The following is a 14,340-nucleotide window of genomic DNA, read 5'->3' as shown; positions in this document are numbered from 1 at the left end:
CCCATCCCACTGAGGGAGGGGGGGGAGTGAGCGAGCGGCTGCGTGGTGCTTAGTTGCCAGCTGGGTTAAACCACGACACCTCTTGAAACTAATTTTAATACGAAGCGGGGACAGGTTATGCCTATGTATAGGCGTATTGGGAAACTTCATGTATATGTAACACTTTGCTACATATAAGCGGGGCAAGCTGCCGTATTGCGGTGCTCATGACTTTGGTGGGACTCCCCCCCGTGCTGCCCAGCGCTGAATAAACATACCTACTTTACAGTCTTACAGATTGTGGAGTCTGTTTTCCGCACGTTGATAGTATCAAATACTACATAGATTCTGAACATGATTTTTTTTTGTTAACTAGTCAGCAATCAAAAAATGATTGCATATCACTTGGAAAACTTCTAATATATATTAGGAATTTCGGGGATTTCTAAAATTGTTCCAATACCTTTATATTGGATTTCTTTGATGCTGGTCAGAAGGGCGTTATGGTAAGCTGAGAGAGCTTTGCTTGGACTCCCTTTGCAAATCCCCAGTTCTCTCTCTCGTGAAGAGGAAGGCTTTCAGCAGAGCTGTGGTGAGTAAGACAGACAGAAGGTACTATGACTTAAAAAGCTGCCCAGTAGTTTGCTAGTGTAGAAAGCAGAGGGTTCACTCTTCTACCTGGAGCAGTCCAGAAGGGGAAGGCACAGAGCTGCCTCATGGCCACCCTGGTCCTCAGGTCCCCCAGGGTGTCACTTCTCTCGAATCAGCCCTCAAGCTGATCTACTGGAACACAGAGATCTGGCTTTGCAGCTCTACAGAAAGCGTGTGTCTAACTCAGATTTTAGTATGTATGTTTTAATAAATAATCTTGAATTACGGTATTTACACTATTAATGTGGAACTTTATTTGATGGTTTTCCAGTTTAAAACCAGCAGTGTTTCAAAAACCTGTGGGGAGAAAAAAAAAAAAGAGCCTTCCCTGGCTGATTTTGTGTTTCTAGTTTTCAACAGAAACACTTTTTTTGTTCAGTTAAGTGTTCCGACAATAGAAATTTGTAATGCAAATGTTCCCAGTCTCTCAATGAAAGCAAGCTAAAAAGCGAGGGTTTCATGTATCAGCACTGTTGTATCTGATGTGAGAACCATTTTCTAGAGACCCCTGCAGTCAATTAACCAAATCAGATTTGCTGATGGACTACAGCTTGCATTTGTATCCATCTCAATGACGGGATATAGAGAAAACTTAGAGATTTTGTAGTGTTTGTAAAAATCTACGGACACTCTGAAAGTTCATTATGTAAATTGTTAGCAAGCAGGGTTGAATTTTGCATTATGACACAAATTTGCTTAAAAAAAATTCAGTGAATAGAAAGGAGAAAATTCTTTCACACACTGTCTCTATATTTTTATGTTCTAACACTTCAGTTACCACTCATTTCAGCCATAAATTATCTTAACATAGAAGGAAAATTTTGCATGTGATTTGATGGAAGGAGCCTAGTTTTAAAGGTTGCTGTACATCTACATAATAAACAATGATTATGAAGATAAGTCAGATCAGAGGGATGGGTAGTACAATGGTCTGCAGCAAGACTGTGTGATCTGATGGGCAGCCCTCAGATGAGATTGGACTCTGTGTTGGTTCTGCTGCATTTTCAGCTGTGCTGCTTCAACAGCCAAATGCCATCTTGCACCTGTGGATGACCAGCTCTGAGGTGGGGTTAGTGGCCATGCTGCCAGCCCACAATGGATGGGACAGGAGGAATATCCTCCGTATACCAGAAGCCAAACTGAACAGGTGCTGCTGAGCCACAAATTCTGATTGTACCCTTTTCACTGTAAAGGCCTTGGCATTCCCAAGGAGGTAATTTATATTTGGTTGAGTAACAACTAAGGTAGTTGGAAACTGCAGTTGGCTTCAGATGATCTTTAATGAGGACTTAGTTACCAGTGGAAACATCCAATGAGCAGAATGGATTCTAAACCACATTTTACATTAAAAGCTTCATAATTAATACATAGTAAACTGCAAGTTAAAATTTTATTTGCTCTTCAATGCTGGAAATGGACTGAGAGAGGTTATTTCAAATAAGCAGCAGGCTAGAGAGCTGCTTAAAAGAACATTTGTTGCTTTATATAATACTTGCCGGGGCACTGATCTTAGCCAAGCATCCTCCAGTGTTATGAGTGACCTACAGCAGTCAAGAAGCAGGATGCTTTGACTCACAAACTGTACTAAAATAAGTTCCTAATGGAAAATAAGGTGTGCCTCCACAAAACTGCAGAACCAATTGTTCCAAGGTTCAGTTAAAAAAAAAAAAAAAAAGTTTCAGTCCCAGGAGTTTGGAAAGAAAAAAAGAAGAAAAGAAGTATGAGGGAACAGTCTGCTCCCATACTCAGATATGTCTGCCTATAAATGCAGTTGCTCAGTACGCATGTAAAGGAGATTCTCAATGACCAAACAATTCTATAAATGCCATCTGTATAATTCAAATTATGTATCAGTCATCAAGAGTAATATCTTTATTGCGTTAAACACTCTTCTAAACTAGAATCTTCATTATAAAAATATTGTTTTTCTAATAGATCTTTTTTTACTAATCAAAACACATTTCTTTTGAGAAGCAGCTAGCGAATCTGGAAAAACATCTGAGGTTGGTCGTAGAGGACTTCCCCTACCTTTATGGCAGTGGAGGCAATCTGGATGTGGTGTAGTCTGCGCAGTGTGCTGTCCCTGTCAATGAAGTAGGAGGCTGCAAGCTGGTGCAGGGTTTCCAGAGTCACCACAGAGGTGTTCGTGTTGGGGTCACTTCTTTCTGACCTCTTGCTCAGCTTCCGTTTGTCCACAAAAATTGTGAGTGACTCCTCTCCTGAGCAGGGAAACAGAAATCACAGCATTCATCAGTGGCATCTTCTGCAAGTCTCATTTTGCTATAAATAAGGTGGCAAGCCAAAGTTTTCCCTATCTGTTGTCTAATGTTTAGATACCCCTCCCTGGTGGCAGATGCAGATACTTCAGTTCCTAAGCACATGGACAACAGATATTGTTCTAGGGTTTGTGTTTGTGGGGGTTTTTTTTGTGCCTCATATGAATAACAACTATACAATAGGACACATTTAGGTCTAAAATGCAATGACACTGGGGATAAGACTGCTGTATTAACTCCTATTTACAAGCAATATAGAGATATTCTGTAGACATTCAATTTAAATTGAGTATAAAATGTGTTTATTTGCAAGGTTGCTTAATATCTTAATTTTTTAGTAGTTTATGTTAGCATAAAAGAAAATGAAACCAGTGTAACACTTGAGACTTTTTTTGTTTCCTTCTTTTAAAACATGTATCATATCTGATTTCAGACAAAACAAACCTTGTTAAAACTTGTAATCGATCTTGTTATAAGCAATCCTGTGCTTTCTAATCAATTCAGCAATGCTAAGATGCCTGAAACCTGGTAAAACAGATGTCTTAAACCATATTTATATAACTGAACAGTATAAAAATATATAATAAGAATGTTAATCAGTTTATTTTAAAAAAAAGGAAACATTAATAACACTTTCCTAACTTTCAAAGTAGAGGTGAGTTTCTGAAAGCAATGAGAAGCTCCAGCGTCTTACACTGTGGTTTTCTCACTTCCTTTCTCTTTAAAGAGACACGGAGAAACACACTTGAATTTAGAAATTTTAATTCCTGTAGGATTATTGAAAACAAAACCATAACAAAATCTCATTTGTTTGACTGAATTCCTAAGAACCATTCCAGATCAGACCTACAGATACTGTTAAATCTGTAAGGAATTTTCCACATTTATTGTTTATTTCATGGATATGATTTTGCTGCATTTCAGGCTAAGCAAGAATTCATTCATTTAGAAATGTGTTTAGGCAAAACTTTTTACTTCAGAAAAAGAATTAGAAAAGTAATTTATTTACTCTATATTTTCTTCTGTGTAACTTATGTCCGAAGTAACTACAGAAACACTTTTCTCACTTTCTGAGCCTGTGTTTGATAACTTGCATTCTTCAACATTAATCTCAATGATCAATGAATAATATCATTATACATGTATGTTAGGCGCTGAACAACTCTTCTGAATGCCATTTCCTTGTTCCTGGAAAGGAAGCTACTGTGATACAGTCTGACTTGCCACTTGTGCTGGTTTCTTTGCTCACCCATCTGCTACGGTGACATTTTGCCCATTCAGAGGATGGGATGCCAGCTTTGGATGGGCTTACATGCCAAAAAAATATAGCTGTAGAGAGATAATATGTAGGATGAAAACATTGTCTTTAAAGGGAGATAATCTTGGTGGTGAGCAATGTTAAATGAAGAATGCATGCTTCGGTGCAGGAGACTACATTTGTTGACAAATTTGACACACAGCTACCTCGGCTTGCAAAATTCATTTGTTTGGAAAAAGAGTGCATTCATGTTACTCAATATAACTTACAGTGTTTTCAAATTTCTCACAAATTCAGAGGATAGTCAAGCCCTTCAGACCTTACATAGGCAAAACTGCCATTATCCAGGAGCGTCTTATCTAATTAAACTTGCCAGGCTTGTCCAGTATGTTCATTTTGTCCTGGAAGGGACAGCTGATGCCCAGGACAGCTGGCTATTCCAGCTGGAGCCTACCTCAGTTTTCACCACTGTATTTATATTTCTCCTCCTACAGTCTCGTAATAGGTCATTTTTTGGTGTATGTGGCTATCAAAGCAGGGATTAATTGCCTGAACTCCAAAGAACCAGGAATTAAAGCAGCCTCCATAAATAACAGGATTTCCCCATCCAGTTACCTAATCTTTCTGCTGTAATAAGGTTTGCATTTTATTTAACTGCTGCCAAAACCTCCTGCAAAGCAGACTAGGGTGGCTTGACAAGGGCAGGTGTGAGCATGTCGCATTAGCGCAGACTTATGAACCGCAGTTTGCTACACTGCCCTGACACGAGGAGGTGCTGGTCCTGTGGCCAGGTGGGCCATTAGTCACACCATGCTGCATCCATGCCAACTGCCACAAGTAGAGAGCTGGGAAAGCACATCAAAATCTAATAACTTGTACTTTGAGAGGAATTTGCCATCAAAACCTGGTCTAGGTTCCAACACTGTTGGTGTTCAACTACACCTATGCAGTAAAACCCGCCTTTTCAAAACCTGCCTTATGACTTTATGAAAGATGTTTCTGAACTGAAAAACAATGGAGTGGGCTGAGATTTGAGCCAGGGGCTATGGGCTTTGTGCAGCTGTTTGTGGAGCTATAAAGACAGTAGTATCAGAGCAGACAACATCAGAACTCACAGGGGTGGATACTGTATCAGTTACCAGTTCAGGCCGCACAAATAAGGTGTAGAATTTCGTCAGGAGATTTCTCTCAATCTTTTCCACTTTTTCAGAGGTCTTAGCTAATATATTTAGATTAAAGTGACTTTTTCAAGCTCAACCAGTTTTCCACTGAAAATATCTTATAATGAATTGTAAGGTAAAAGACAACAAGCCCTTAATGTTGCAGGAAATCTCTGGAAAGCAGAGAAAAAAAATTATTGAGGTTTTTTGTATTTCATTAGCCAGTATACCACCCCATCTTGCTCTGGTGTAAACTCTTTTGATTGATCTGTATTATTTATTAGCAGAGATGTTGGAACTGCTTCAACAGAATTCTGATAAGTTTTATTATTAAAACAGAGTCTGTTTATGTTTCTCCCATCAAAAACGTTTGTTCTCCAGGGGGCGGAGAGCAGAACTGCAGTAAGAACTTGAAAAAAGATAGTGTTTTGCATTGTTTTGTTTTGATTAGAAAATATCAGGAACATAACTTTTGAATGCCCTCACAGTTATCACGTCATCCTATTAGCTTAGTCCTGCTTGATCCCATGCTTGCTATGGCAGTTGCTGGTGAGTGCATTTTGGCAGGCAGAATCCCTTAGCATCCCCAGCCCTTCCATCTTCATCCCTGCTCCCTGACAGATACATTTTGTTTTTCATGCTCTGTAACTGTGTTGAAATGATTTTGAATGTTTACTTTGACTCAGATCACATCAGATCACATCTCCCAAGGTTGAGCAAAGGCACGCAGCTGGAGTGATGAGGCCTTTAGTATAAACATGAAAGAAGCTCTTATCTCCTCAAAAATCTCTGCATTGTGTTTGTATGGCATCTCAAACAAGCAGGTCCTAGTTCATCACTGGTATTCTCAGGCACTATACTAATATTGGGTGCAATCAGGTAGGTTTCAAAAATATTTGCTGTTCAAAAGGCATCCTACAGCTTCTGAAATTTTTTCATCTGCCAGAGCTGATTTAGAACTTGCTAGAAAAAGTGGGTTATAAAACAGAGAACTCCCCCATATGTTGGAACTCAGGCATCCATGTCACTGCAGAGTTGTAACAGGGCTCTCTCTTGCACCAGGAACTCAGGGGTTTGTAAAGTAACATCACCAACTCATAATTTGTGGAAGACAATTTGAGTTTTAAGTTAATTTCAAGAAAATTAAGCCCATGCCAAAAAAGACGCTTCTGTCACATCTGAAACATGGATGAAGCTTGCTTTTTACTGGTTACAGTCTGCCACCATGAAATAGGGTAAGAAGACATCCAAGCATTAGATAGAAGGCAAATATGATTTAGAAAACTATTCAAGGTTATGAATTTTAAGAACTGAAAAGGATTAATGACAGTGAATAGTAAGAAAACATAGTTATTCAGCATCAGATCCACACAGCTGTGCTTTCCACAAGCTCCGAAAGCAGTATTCTCTCTAATTCACCAAACTCAAGAGTCACTTAACTTTACTTTGTCAGGTTTAAAAGAAATAGCATAAAAACATTTGGTAATGCTCACAAAACACCACCACATAATCCAATGATTGGTTCAAGAAACTAGCAGAGTCACTACGCTGATGCTTTATTACCATGTAGCTGCTGTCACTGACAACACTGTCACTCACTGGGGGGCAGGAGACTGACATTCACACTATAGCCTGATCTTGGCACAATATATACTAATGTCCCCATGAGCTCTGGAATTTGCAAGCTTATAACTATATATGTAATTCTTTTTAGGTTTATATGAACATATTTTCCAGGATTTGTATTTATAAGTTAACCTCCTGAGTTGAGAAAAATATTCTACATGTTGTTTTTCAAAAAATGAAAGTATGAAATAAAATAAGTATATAGGAATTTATATAGACTCGTAACCCATCCATGACGCTTTAGATATAGGACTCATAAACAACAGTTTATAAATGTCATTCAGAATTTAGAAGTTAATTTTGTGTGCATCTTAAGAACATCTTCAAGAATTATTTAAATAAAAAATGCAAATCACCATCATTGACATGGTAGAATTGAAATAATGCAGTAACAACTGTAACTAAATATAAACATCTATTGATAGAATAAATATATTTTGTTATACATAATAATACATATTCATATGATTTAAATACTTAGTGCTATTTTCTGCCTCAATAATTGAGAGATTTGTTTCCTGTACACACATTTTTGTAATGATGAAAGGATCATATATCTTATGTTTCATATTTTCATCTGTAGACTGGGCGGTGCTAGGAAAAAGCAGTGAACCAAGAAATTCCTATTACTTTATGTCATAAAGTGAGGAAACAGTAATAAAAGGATAACACTCAAAGACAGACATATCTGAGCATCATCCACAGTCACCTCTTTAGAGCTCTGTCTTCACACACTTATGTGTCTTACAAAGATATAAAGGTCTTTGGTCTATGAACTCCTCAAATATTTCTGATTAAATAGAATAACTCAGCTACAATAGCTGTGTAACACATTATAGTAAAAATTATAAAAAAAAATATATTATGCCTTTGTTATAAAAAATAGTTTAGTGCTAGTGGAAAATCTATTCATGTATGGATCACCAAATGTACCATTAGGGTTTAATCAGGTCATTTTCCTGAACTTAAGCAGATGTTCATGGAAGTACAGAGGTTCAAAAAGTGTATAAAATAATGCTAGGCCACATGTGGTATCATTACTGTGGTTCAAGCGAACAACAGTGCATGTTAATTCCATACATACCATCTGGTTTCGGATTTTAAATTTGTCTTCATTGAGTAGATGGAGAGAGAAAAGAAATAGAATATATTTTTTTGTATTTTTTTCTTCCCCTTAGCATCCATAATATTAAATGCTGGAAAATTTACATACCCAGGGGGTAGGGAGGGGAGGGGGTGGGGAGGGGGGAGGCATTTACAAGTCTGATGCTAAATTTTCCAGTTTCTTTTTCATCAGTCATTTAGGACTGGACTCTCCCTCCCTTATTTGCCAACAGTTTGTATCTTACCTTGGCAGAAGTGTCATAGAAAGCAAAGGTCAAATCAGCAGCTAGGGTAAATGATCAGAAGTCCTTCAGAATTCATTGAGATCCCGTTTTACACCACCTGACAATTTCTCCCATCTCTGTACACAGAGTCATATACTGCTCAAGAGGAACATCAATCAGGGGCAGAAAATCTGACCCTCTTTATTTGGTGAGTAGAATAGAAAAGGTCTAACTATCAAACACACTTGCAGAACTGAAATCAGTGTAGAGGAGAATGACAAGAGGTTTGCGATAAACTGATCTACTGGTGCCTGTTAAGATTGTCTGTTGCAAACACAAAACTACTTTCTTTTCTTTTGATTCTCAAAGCATTCAACATTATCAAGGAATATTTCCTGACCCAGAGAGGTGAATATATTGATGGTCTGGTAATGAACACTTTAAGCAATTATGGCAGACAATGACAGCAAAAATAAATCAATCTCAAACATTTGAGATTACCATTTAGCCAATTGTCTAAAAAGGTTCTAGTTTCATAAGAAGCCTTGGCAACCTCCTTCAAATATTTTTATTCAGAACAGTTGCCGTGTTTCCAGATACAAGGAGGACTCATTTGCAAAGTCCACTATCTTCATCTTGCAAAGCACCTTGCCATTGTAGTATGTTAATTACCTGTAATTTCCTCATTACCAAGTTTATTATTTTGCTGAAGAGCCTTTACATCTATATGTAAGAAAAGCATTAAAATGAAAGCCTTTTAAAGTGGGACCCACTGATATTTTCATCCTACATTTATTCCACAGTAATGCCCTAAGCTTCACAATAACTTCCAGTTCTGAAGCTCACTGCTGCACGCTATTTTTTGTAAACCATTAAAATGTACAACAGCTAATGCTCTTGCATATTCAGCAAGCTGGACCTTCATTGCATCATGCTGTATGCAAGCAAAAAAGAAAAGTACAAATGCAGAACAAAAGGAGAAAAAGTAATACTGTGTATTGTCTCTCATTCAAAGGAGAATCTTTGCTTTTTGGAACTGCTAGTTGAAAGCTGATAAAGAATATAGAAATACATTTCATAGAGTCAGAAAGCAATTTATTCTGGAAGGGACTTCTGGCGGTCATCCAGTCCAATCCCCTGCTCAAAGCAACTCTAATTAAATTAGATGCTCAGGGACCTGTCCACTAGATTCTTCTCTCACCTTCAAGGATGGAGTTCCCTTGTATGACTCCTTTCCTGCCTTTCCCTTAAAGCTGTTCTGGTCAGTGTTGGCTGGGCTGTGTGAATTTGCAATTTTGTTAATGCAAAGAGGGTATGTGTTAAGCTAAAGGAGTGGAGGAAATCTCTTCACTACCTAGTGATGGCCAAGCCCAACACAGCATCCCCATTTGTGCACAGGATTTAACAAAAATGAGCAGCCATGGCTCTCCTTGTGCTGCAGTTTTGACACTGCAGACATACAATGCAGAAGCAGAAGTTACTCCTGTGCACAGGTATGTGAGCTTGTCCATGCTTACATAGGGTCCTTCTATCACGTAGCTTGAAGCTGCTCATTATGGACATTTGGCTTATGTCTGTAAGGGACTAGAAACTTGTCTCAACGCTGGTGGCAGGCAAGCTTAACTACTGAAGCCTAATCACCACGGCAACTGAACGGGGCAGTTTAATCACCAAGGCAGCCCACTGAGTCCCACCCCACAGGAATGTTTGTCCTGTGTCTTGGAGTACACGTCCGCTGCGCATGCGCCCGGGCCCAGAGTTGACTGACAATGGGGAGTGGGCTTGGACCCCCTAGAACTTTCGAGCATCCTCTAGTGACGGGACTGGGCATGAGCCCCACTGCCGAATGGGAGGTGTGGGTATGCAAAACAGTCATTGACTATGCAAAAGGACAACCCTATAAAAAGGGGAACCAGCAGAGACCACGAGGAGCGTTCTGGAACATCTCCCCACCCCAGACTCGAAGATACGTCGGACCGCTCAGGCCGCACCGGCGCGCGGATCGCACGCAGACCCGTGGTGGTAGCTATCGCAAAACTGCTGTGCTGTTTGTTTCTCTCTTTCTCTCTTTCCTTTTCTCACTTTTCCTTTCTTTCTCTACTTTTCTCTCATGTATTTGTTGTCGGCCAAATAAAGTGTCTTGGCACTTGACTCTGTTTTGAGTCTTAATTCTGTTTCCGAGAATGTAAAAGGAACCTAGTCACGATAAAACATTCGAATTAATCAGAAGTTAAGCCCAGCCGCCCCCAACCTCCCAGAATTATCTGAGGTCAGTTGGAAAGCAAGGGGATTTAACCTCTGCCAAATTGTTCAACCTAACACTGGATCATGACAATGTCACAAGAAGATAACAGTTCCACAAGAAATAGAGGCAGTGAGTAAGAAATGTCATTTTCTACATTATCTTGTGGCAGCAAGAAAAAAAGAACTTCCATAAGTTCTCGTTTCAGAACGCCCTTGAGGAGTATATTTCTGCGTTTGTGAGTAAAGTCTTGGGAACGTATCACAAATAACCATGTGCAAGAGTTCCCTTTATGGTCAAAAAGGGATATTCATGAAAGCCAAATGGTCACAGAGGCACACAAACCTTACCACAGGATTGCTCATTTGCCAAGCTTTCCTTTATGTCCATGAATACAGATGATTTTGTATTCATTAAATAAAAGTACTATGCACACTCAGTTTGGTCTTCTGTTTTTAAGAAGCTACATAAGTGGAAAAGCTTTCAGAATAAAACAATTTGTAATTAAAGGGAAAATATGAATACATTATTATTAGAAAAAATCTAATTACATGTTAATAAAATATGGACAAGCACCTTTGGGAATCCCCATTCAATCTAGCCCAAAAAACTAACACATACAGGAAAGTATAGAATTATTAGCTACTTCATGAAAGCATTCTTAGAAATTAGTAATTCCCTGTAATTATTTTAATTTAACTAATTTTTTTAAGTATTCAGCACCCATCCAATGATAACGGAAGGCAGCAGGTGTGCCTGAAATCATGTCTAAAAATTGAAGCTAGGGATCTAAATCAAAATCCATCAAAGTTAATTCAAAAACTTCCTTTGACTTCATTAAGTGTTGACAGAGCCCGGAAGTCAACACTGTCTCCCTGTGAGTGGAAAATTTTTGCAAGTATGTGGCAGCTGCTGCATTTTAGGCGCTTTGTGAGGTGGTCTAAAGAGGGATAAGAAAAGGGTATCCTACCCTAGTTTCCCTGCAGCACATCCTGAGGTTTTGGGGAGAATATTGAACATTTACACTCCAATTTTCAAATGTCTTCAAAAGAACTACTCTTAAGTTTTAGTTTTTACTTAAGGCCATACTACCTAAAAGGTGTCAAGTCTGTAGAACTTTTGCGATCAGTATGATACTGTTGCTTCGTACTTTTAAAGAACAGTGATGATTGTGTTAGACTGTTTTCCCTAAGTTGTTAGGTCAAATTTCAACTTGAAAATTAATCTCATCATATGACTGTTAGTACTGAAAGTTATGTTAATTAATAATTACCAAATAGTTAATAATCAAAAAAATTGATTTTACCATTGGATAACCCTTGCATTAGGATACATGCTGCAGCTTAATCTTTAATTATTATGCTTTATGTTTTAAGAAACCTTTTCTTTGTCTTCTGCAGTTAAGTTTAGTGTTCAGATGTGCTATGTGCTGTATACACAAGAAAATATATGGTCATTCACAAAAAGTGTATTTTTTGCATGGAAGAAATATACTGAGTAATTAAAAGACATTCTGGGAATTATATTCCAAATTTCTGGTCAAATAATGTAATTTGTTCTTAAAATTCTAATGGATTTGCTGTAGAAGCACTGGTTCCTAAAACAATGATAAGAATTTGTTCTTTATAATTTTAAATAACTACAGTAAGACAGAGATTTACCTTGTTTCTATAATGGTCTTTTCCAAAATGGAGCTACTGTGAGCCATTTCAGTTGTTACAGACCCCAGATATCAGCCAAAAGAGAATAGGGAGGCTGTCATTTTGTTAATATATTGTTAGAATTCAGTTATGAAATGTATTAAAGAAAACCATTCCTCAGGTGAATAAAGGATTTTGACAAGACTGTCTTGCTGGAAGGATACTCAATCACCAGAATTGTCTTTAATATAATCACTCACCAAGGGATAAAACTGCATTTCTAAAATGTCAGTTCATTTTGTAATGCCTAGGTGGGTAATCACAGACACTAATTATCTTTCATTCGGAACAATTTATGCTCTCTCTTGAACATTAGGCCTCTTCACTGGATTTCTTCAATCCATTTGGTGACTGGATCCCAATTATACATCAGACTACCCTTTACAAATTAGTCTGTGGAGATTTAGAGATGCAGATTCCATTAAGTTAATAGGAATCACATGGCAAAGCCTCATCACCCCATTTTGAAACTTTTAGTCCCACTGGTTAAGTGGAGACTAGTCAAAAAAAGGGTAGAGTGATAACTTAGGGACTTCCCAGCAGTCAAAGTAGTTTAAAAGTCTCCTAGCTGAAAATTTATTGGAAATAATTGTTACTGGTTTTCTTGCTTCATCTCTGCAATACTGTAATGGACCCAGATACTTGTGTAATCTGTTATTATGTAAAATGTTGTAAGGGCCTCTTACAGAAAAAAATTCACTCTCCTCGAGGACCTCTTAATGCAGAGAAACATCCCCAAAGACCAGGAGCATGCACACCAGGAGTCAGGAAAAGTACCTCAGTCTTAGCAATGGGATTGCTGATATTTTTTGTCCCTAAAGTTGCTTACACAGCATCAGTAAAGCAGTTTAACATCAGCAGAAGAAGGAGCCATGAGGCTTGTAAACAAAACCTGCTCCCATGCTTTAAAGTCCAGCCCAGGGAGAGTTGCTCAGCCCAACTGATCTCAGAGGGGAGCACCACAGTTTTACAGAGAAATCAGTTGTGACCAACATTTTTAGTTCAGTCATACCAAACTCATGCACAATGTTTCCGAGTATTAACCCTACCTCCCAAGGTAGCTGATAGTAGGAAATGTGTCCCATATTTCTTGATAAGGTTTTCTGTGATCTGTTGAAGGGTCGGGCGGCGTCCAAGTAGCCTTATGTTACGGAAGAATTCAGGGGCAAGCGGCAGTGGGGAGCCAAGGAAATTTCTTCTTTCAACAGCAAGATTGCTTACTTTCCAGCGGCCAAACTCTCTGCAAAATGAAGCAATTCTTATTCAGAAATATGCCATTCCGACAAATGTTCTTCATTTGCAAACTACTCTCCTCTGTTGACTAACTGGTGGCCGCTAGCTGGCTATTACAACAGGCCTTGACAGTGATACTCTGTCATGTGTTATAGGCATAGGACAAGAAACAAGCGTTATTTATTAGAAGTGGAGAGAGTACTCCATAACAAAACCATTTTTCAGGGAAAAAAAAATAAGCCACTTAAAATGCTTCTCTTATTGTTTTTGTTTAGCCCCTGATGTGAATACAGCCCTAGAACAACCAGATTTGCTAGAACCTGAAAGCAAATTAATAATTTCCCCAAATATGGACCAAAGGCAATAAGTGTTTTCATTAGCACAAGGCAAATGTTAAGAACATTTCAAGAAAAAGGCCATGTTCTTTGCTTTTTGGTGATGTCACTTAAGCACATAGCTGGCTAATTTGAACAATTTAGAGAAACACTATCACCACCACATTTCACCTTATTTCCAGTTTTCTGCACTTTTGGCCTCCATTTTGAGGAATTATGCAGATAATAGGTCCAATTTCTAAAAACAGACGACTTTTCAATTGTAGGAGGGATATAAATTAACACAAAGACTTGTCCCCACCCCCTCTCCAATCAGTGATAGCAGGGAAAACAAACAAGTCAATTATACAGAAATAAATGCATCTTTTATTTATTTACTTACCAATTAAGATACCAGATAGAGTTATCAGTGGAAGGAGTCATTGTCCTCAAAATCTAGCCAAGATTGTAAAGCCTTTTACACGGTCCCCCACAACATCCTTCTCTCTAAATCGGAGAGCTATGGATTCCATGGGTGGACTGTTCGGTGGATAAGGAACTGGTGGGATGGTC

At 38.4% G+C, this 14,340-nt stretch overlaps 1 protein-coding gene across 2 annotated transcripts in view; it reads right to left on the bottom strand.

Moving 5' to 3' along the window:
* LOC104127142 (BMP/retinoic acid-inducible neural-specific protein 3) overlaps window positions 1-14,340 on the bottom strand; it is a 211,965-nt gene that overhangs the window by 90,695 nt on the left and 106,930 nt on the right. The window contains exons 2-3 of one of the 2 annotated variants that reach the window (XM_009639789.2): window positions 13,270-13,460; window positions 2,659-2,849 (exon numbers count right to left, since the gene is read on the bottom strand). In XM_009639789.2, the coding sequence (XP_009638084.1) occupies window positions 2,659-2,849; window positions 13,270-13,460 (382 nt within the window). The remainder of the gene's footprint in view (window positions 1-2,658; window positions 2,850-13,269; window positions 13,461-14,340) is intronic. The other variant, XM_035895372.1, reaches the window with a different exon arrangement.

Source organism: Egretta garzetta, unplaced genomic scaffold (genome assembly GCF_000687185.1).
Source record: "Egretta garzetta isolate BGI_Z169 unplaced genomic scaffold, ASM68718v1 scaffold870, whole genome shotgun sequence".
NCBI classification, from domain to species: domain Eukaryota; kingdom Metazoa; phylum Chordata; class Aves; order Pelecaniformes; family Ardeidae; genus Egretta; species Egretta garzetta.
The sequence above is the reverse complement of the archived record's forward strand: the minus strand, read 5'-3'. Positions and strand labels throughout refer to the sequence as shown.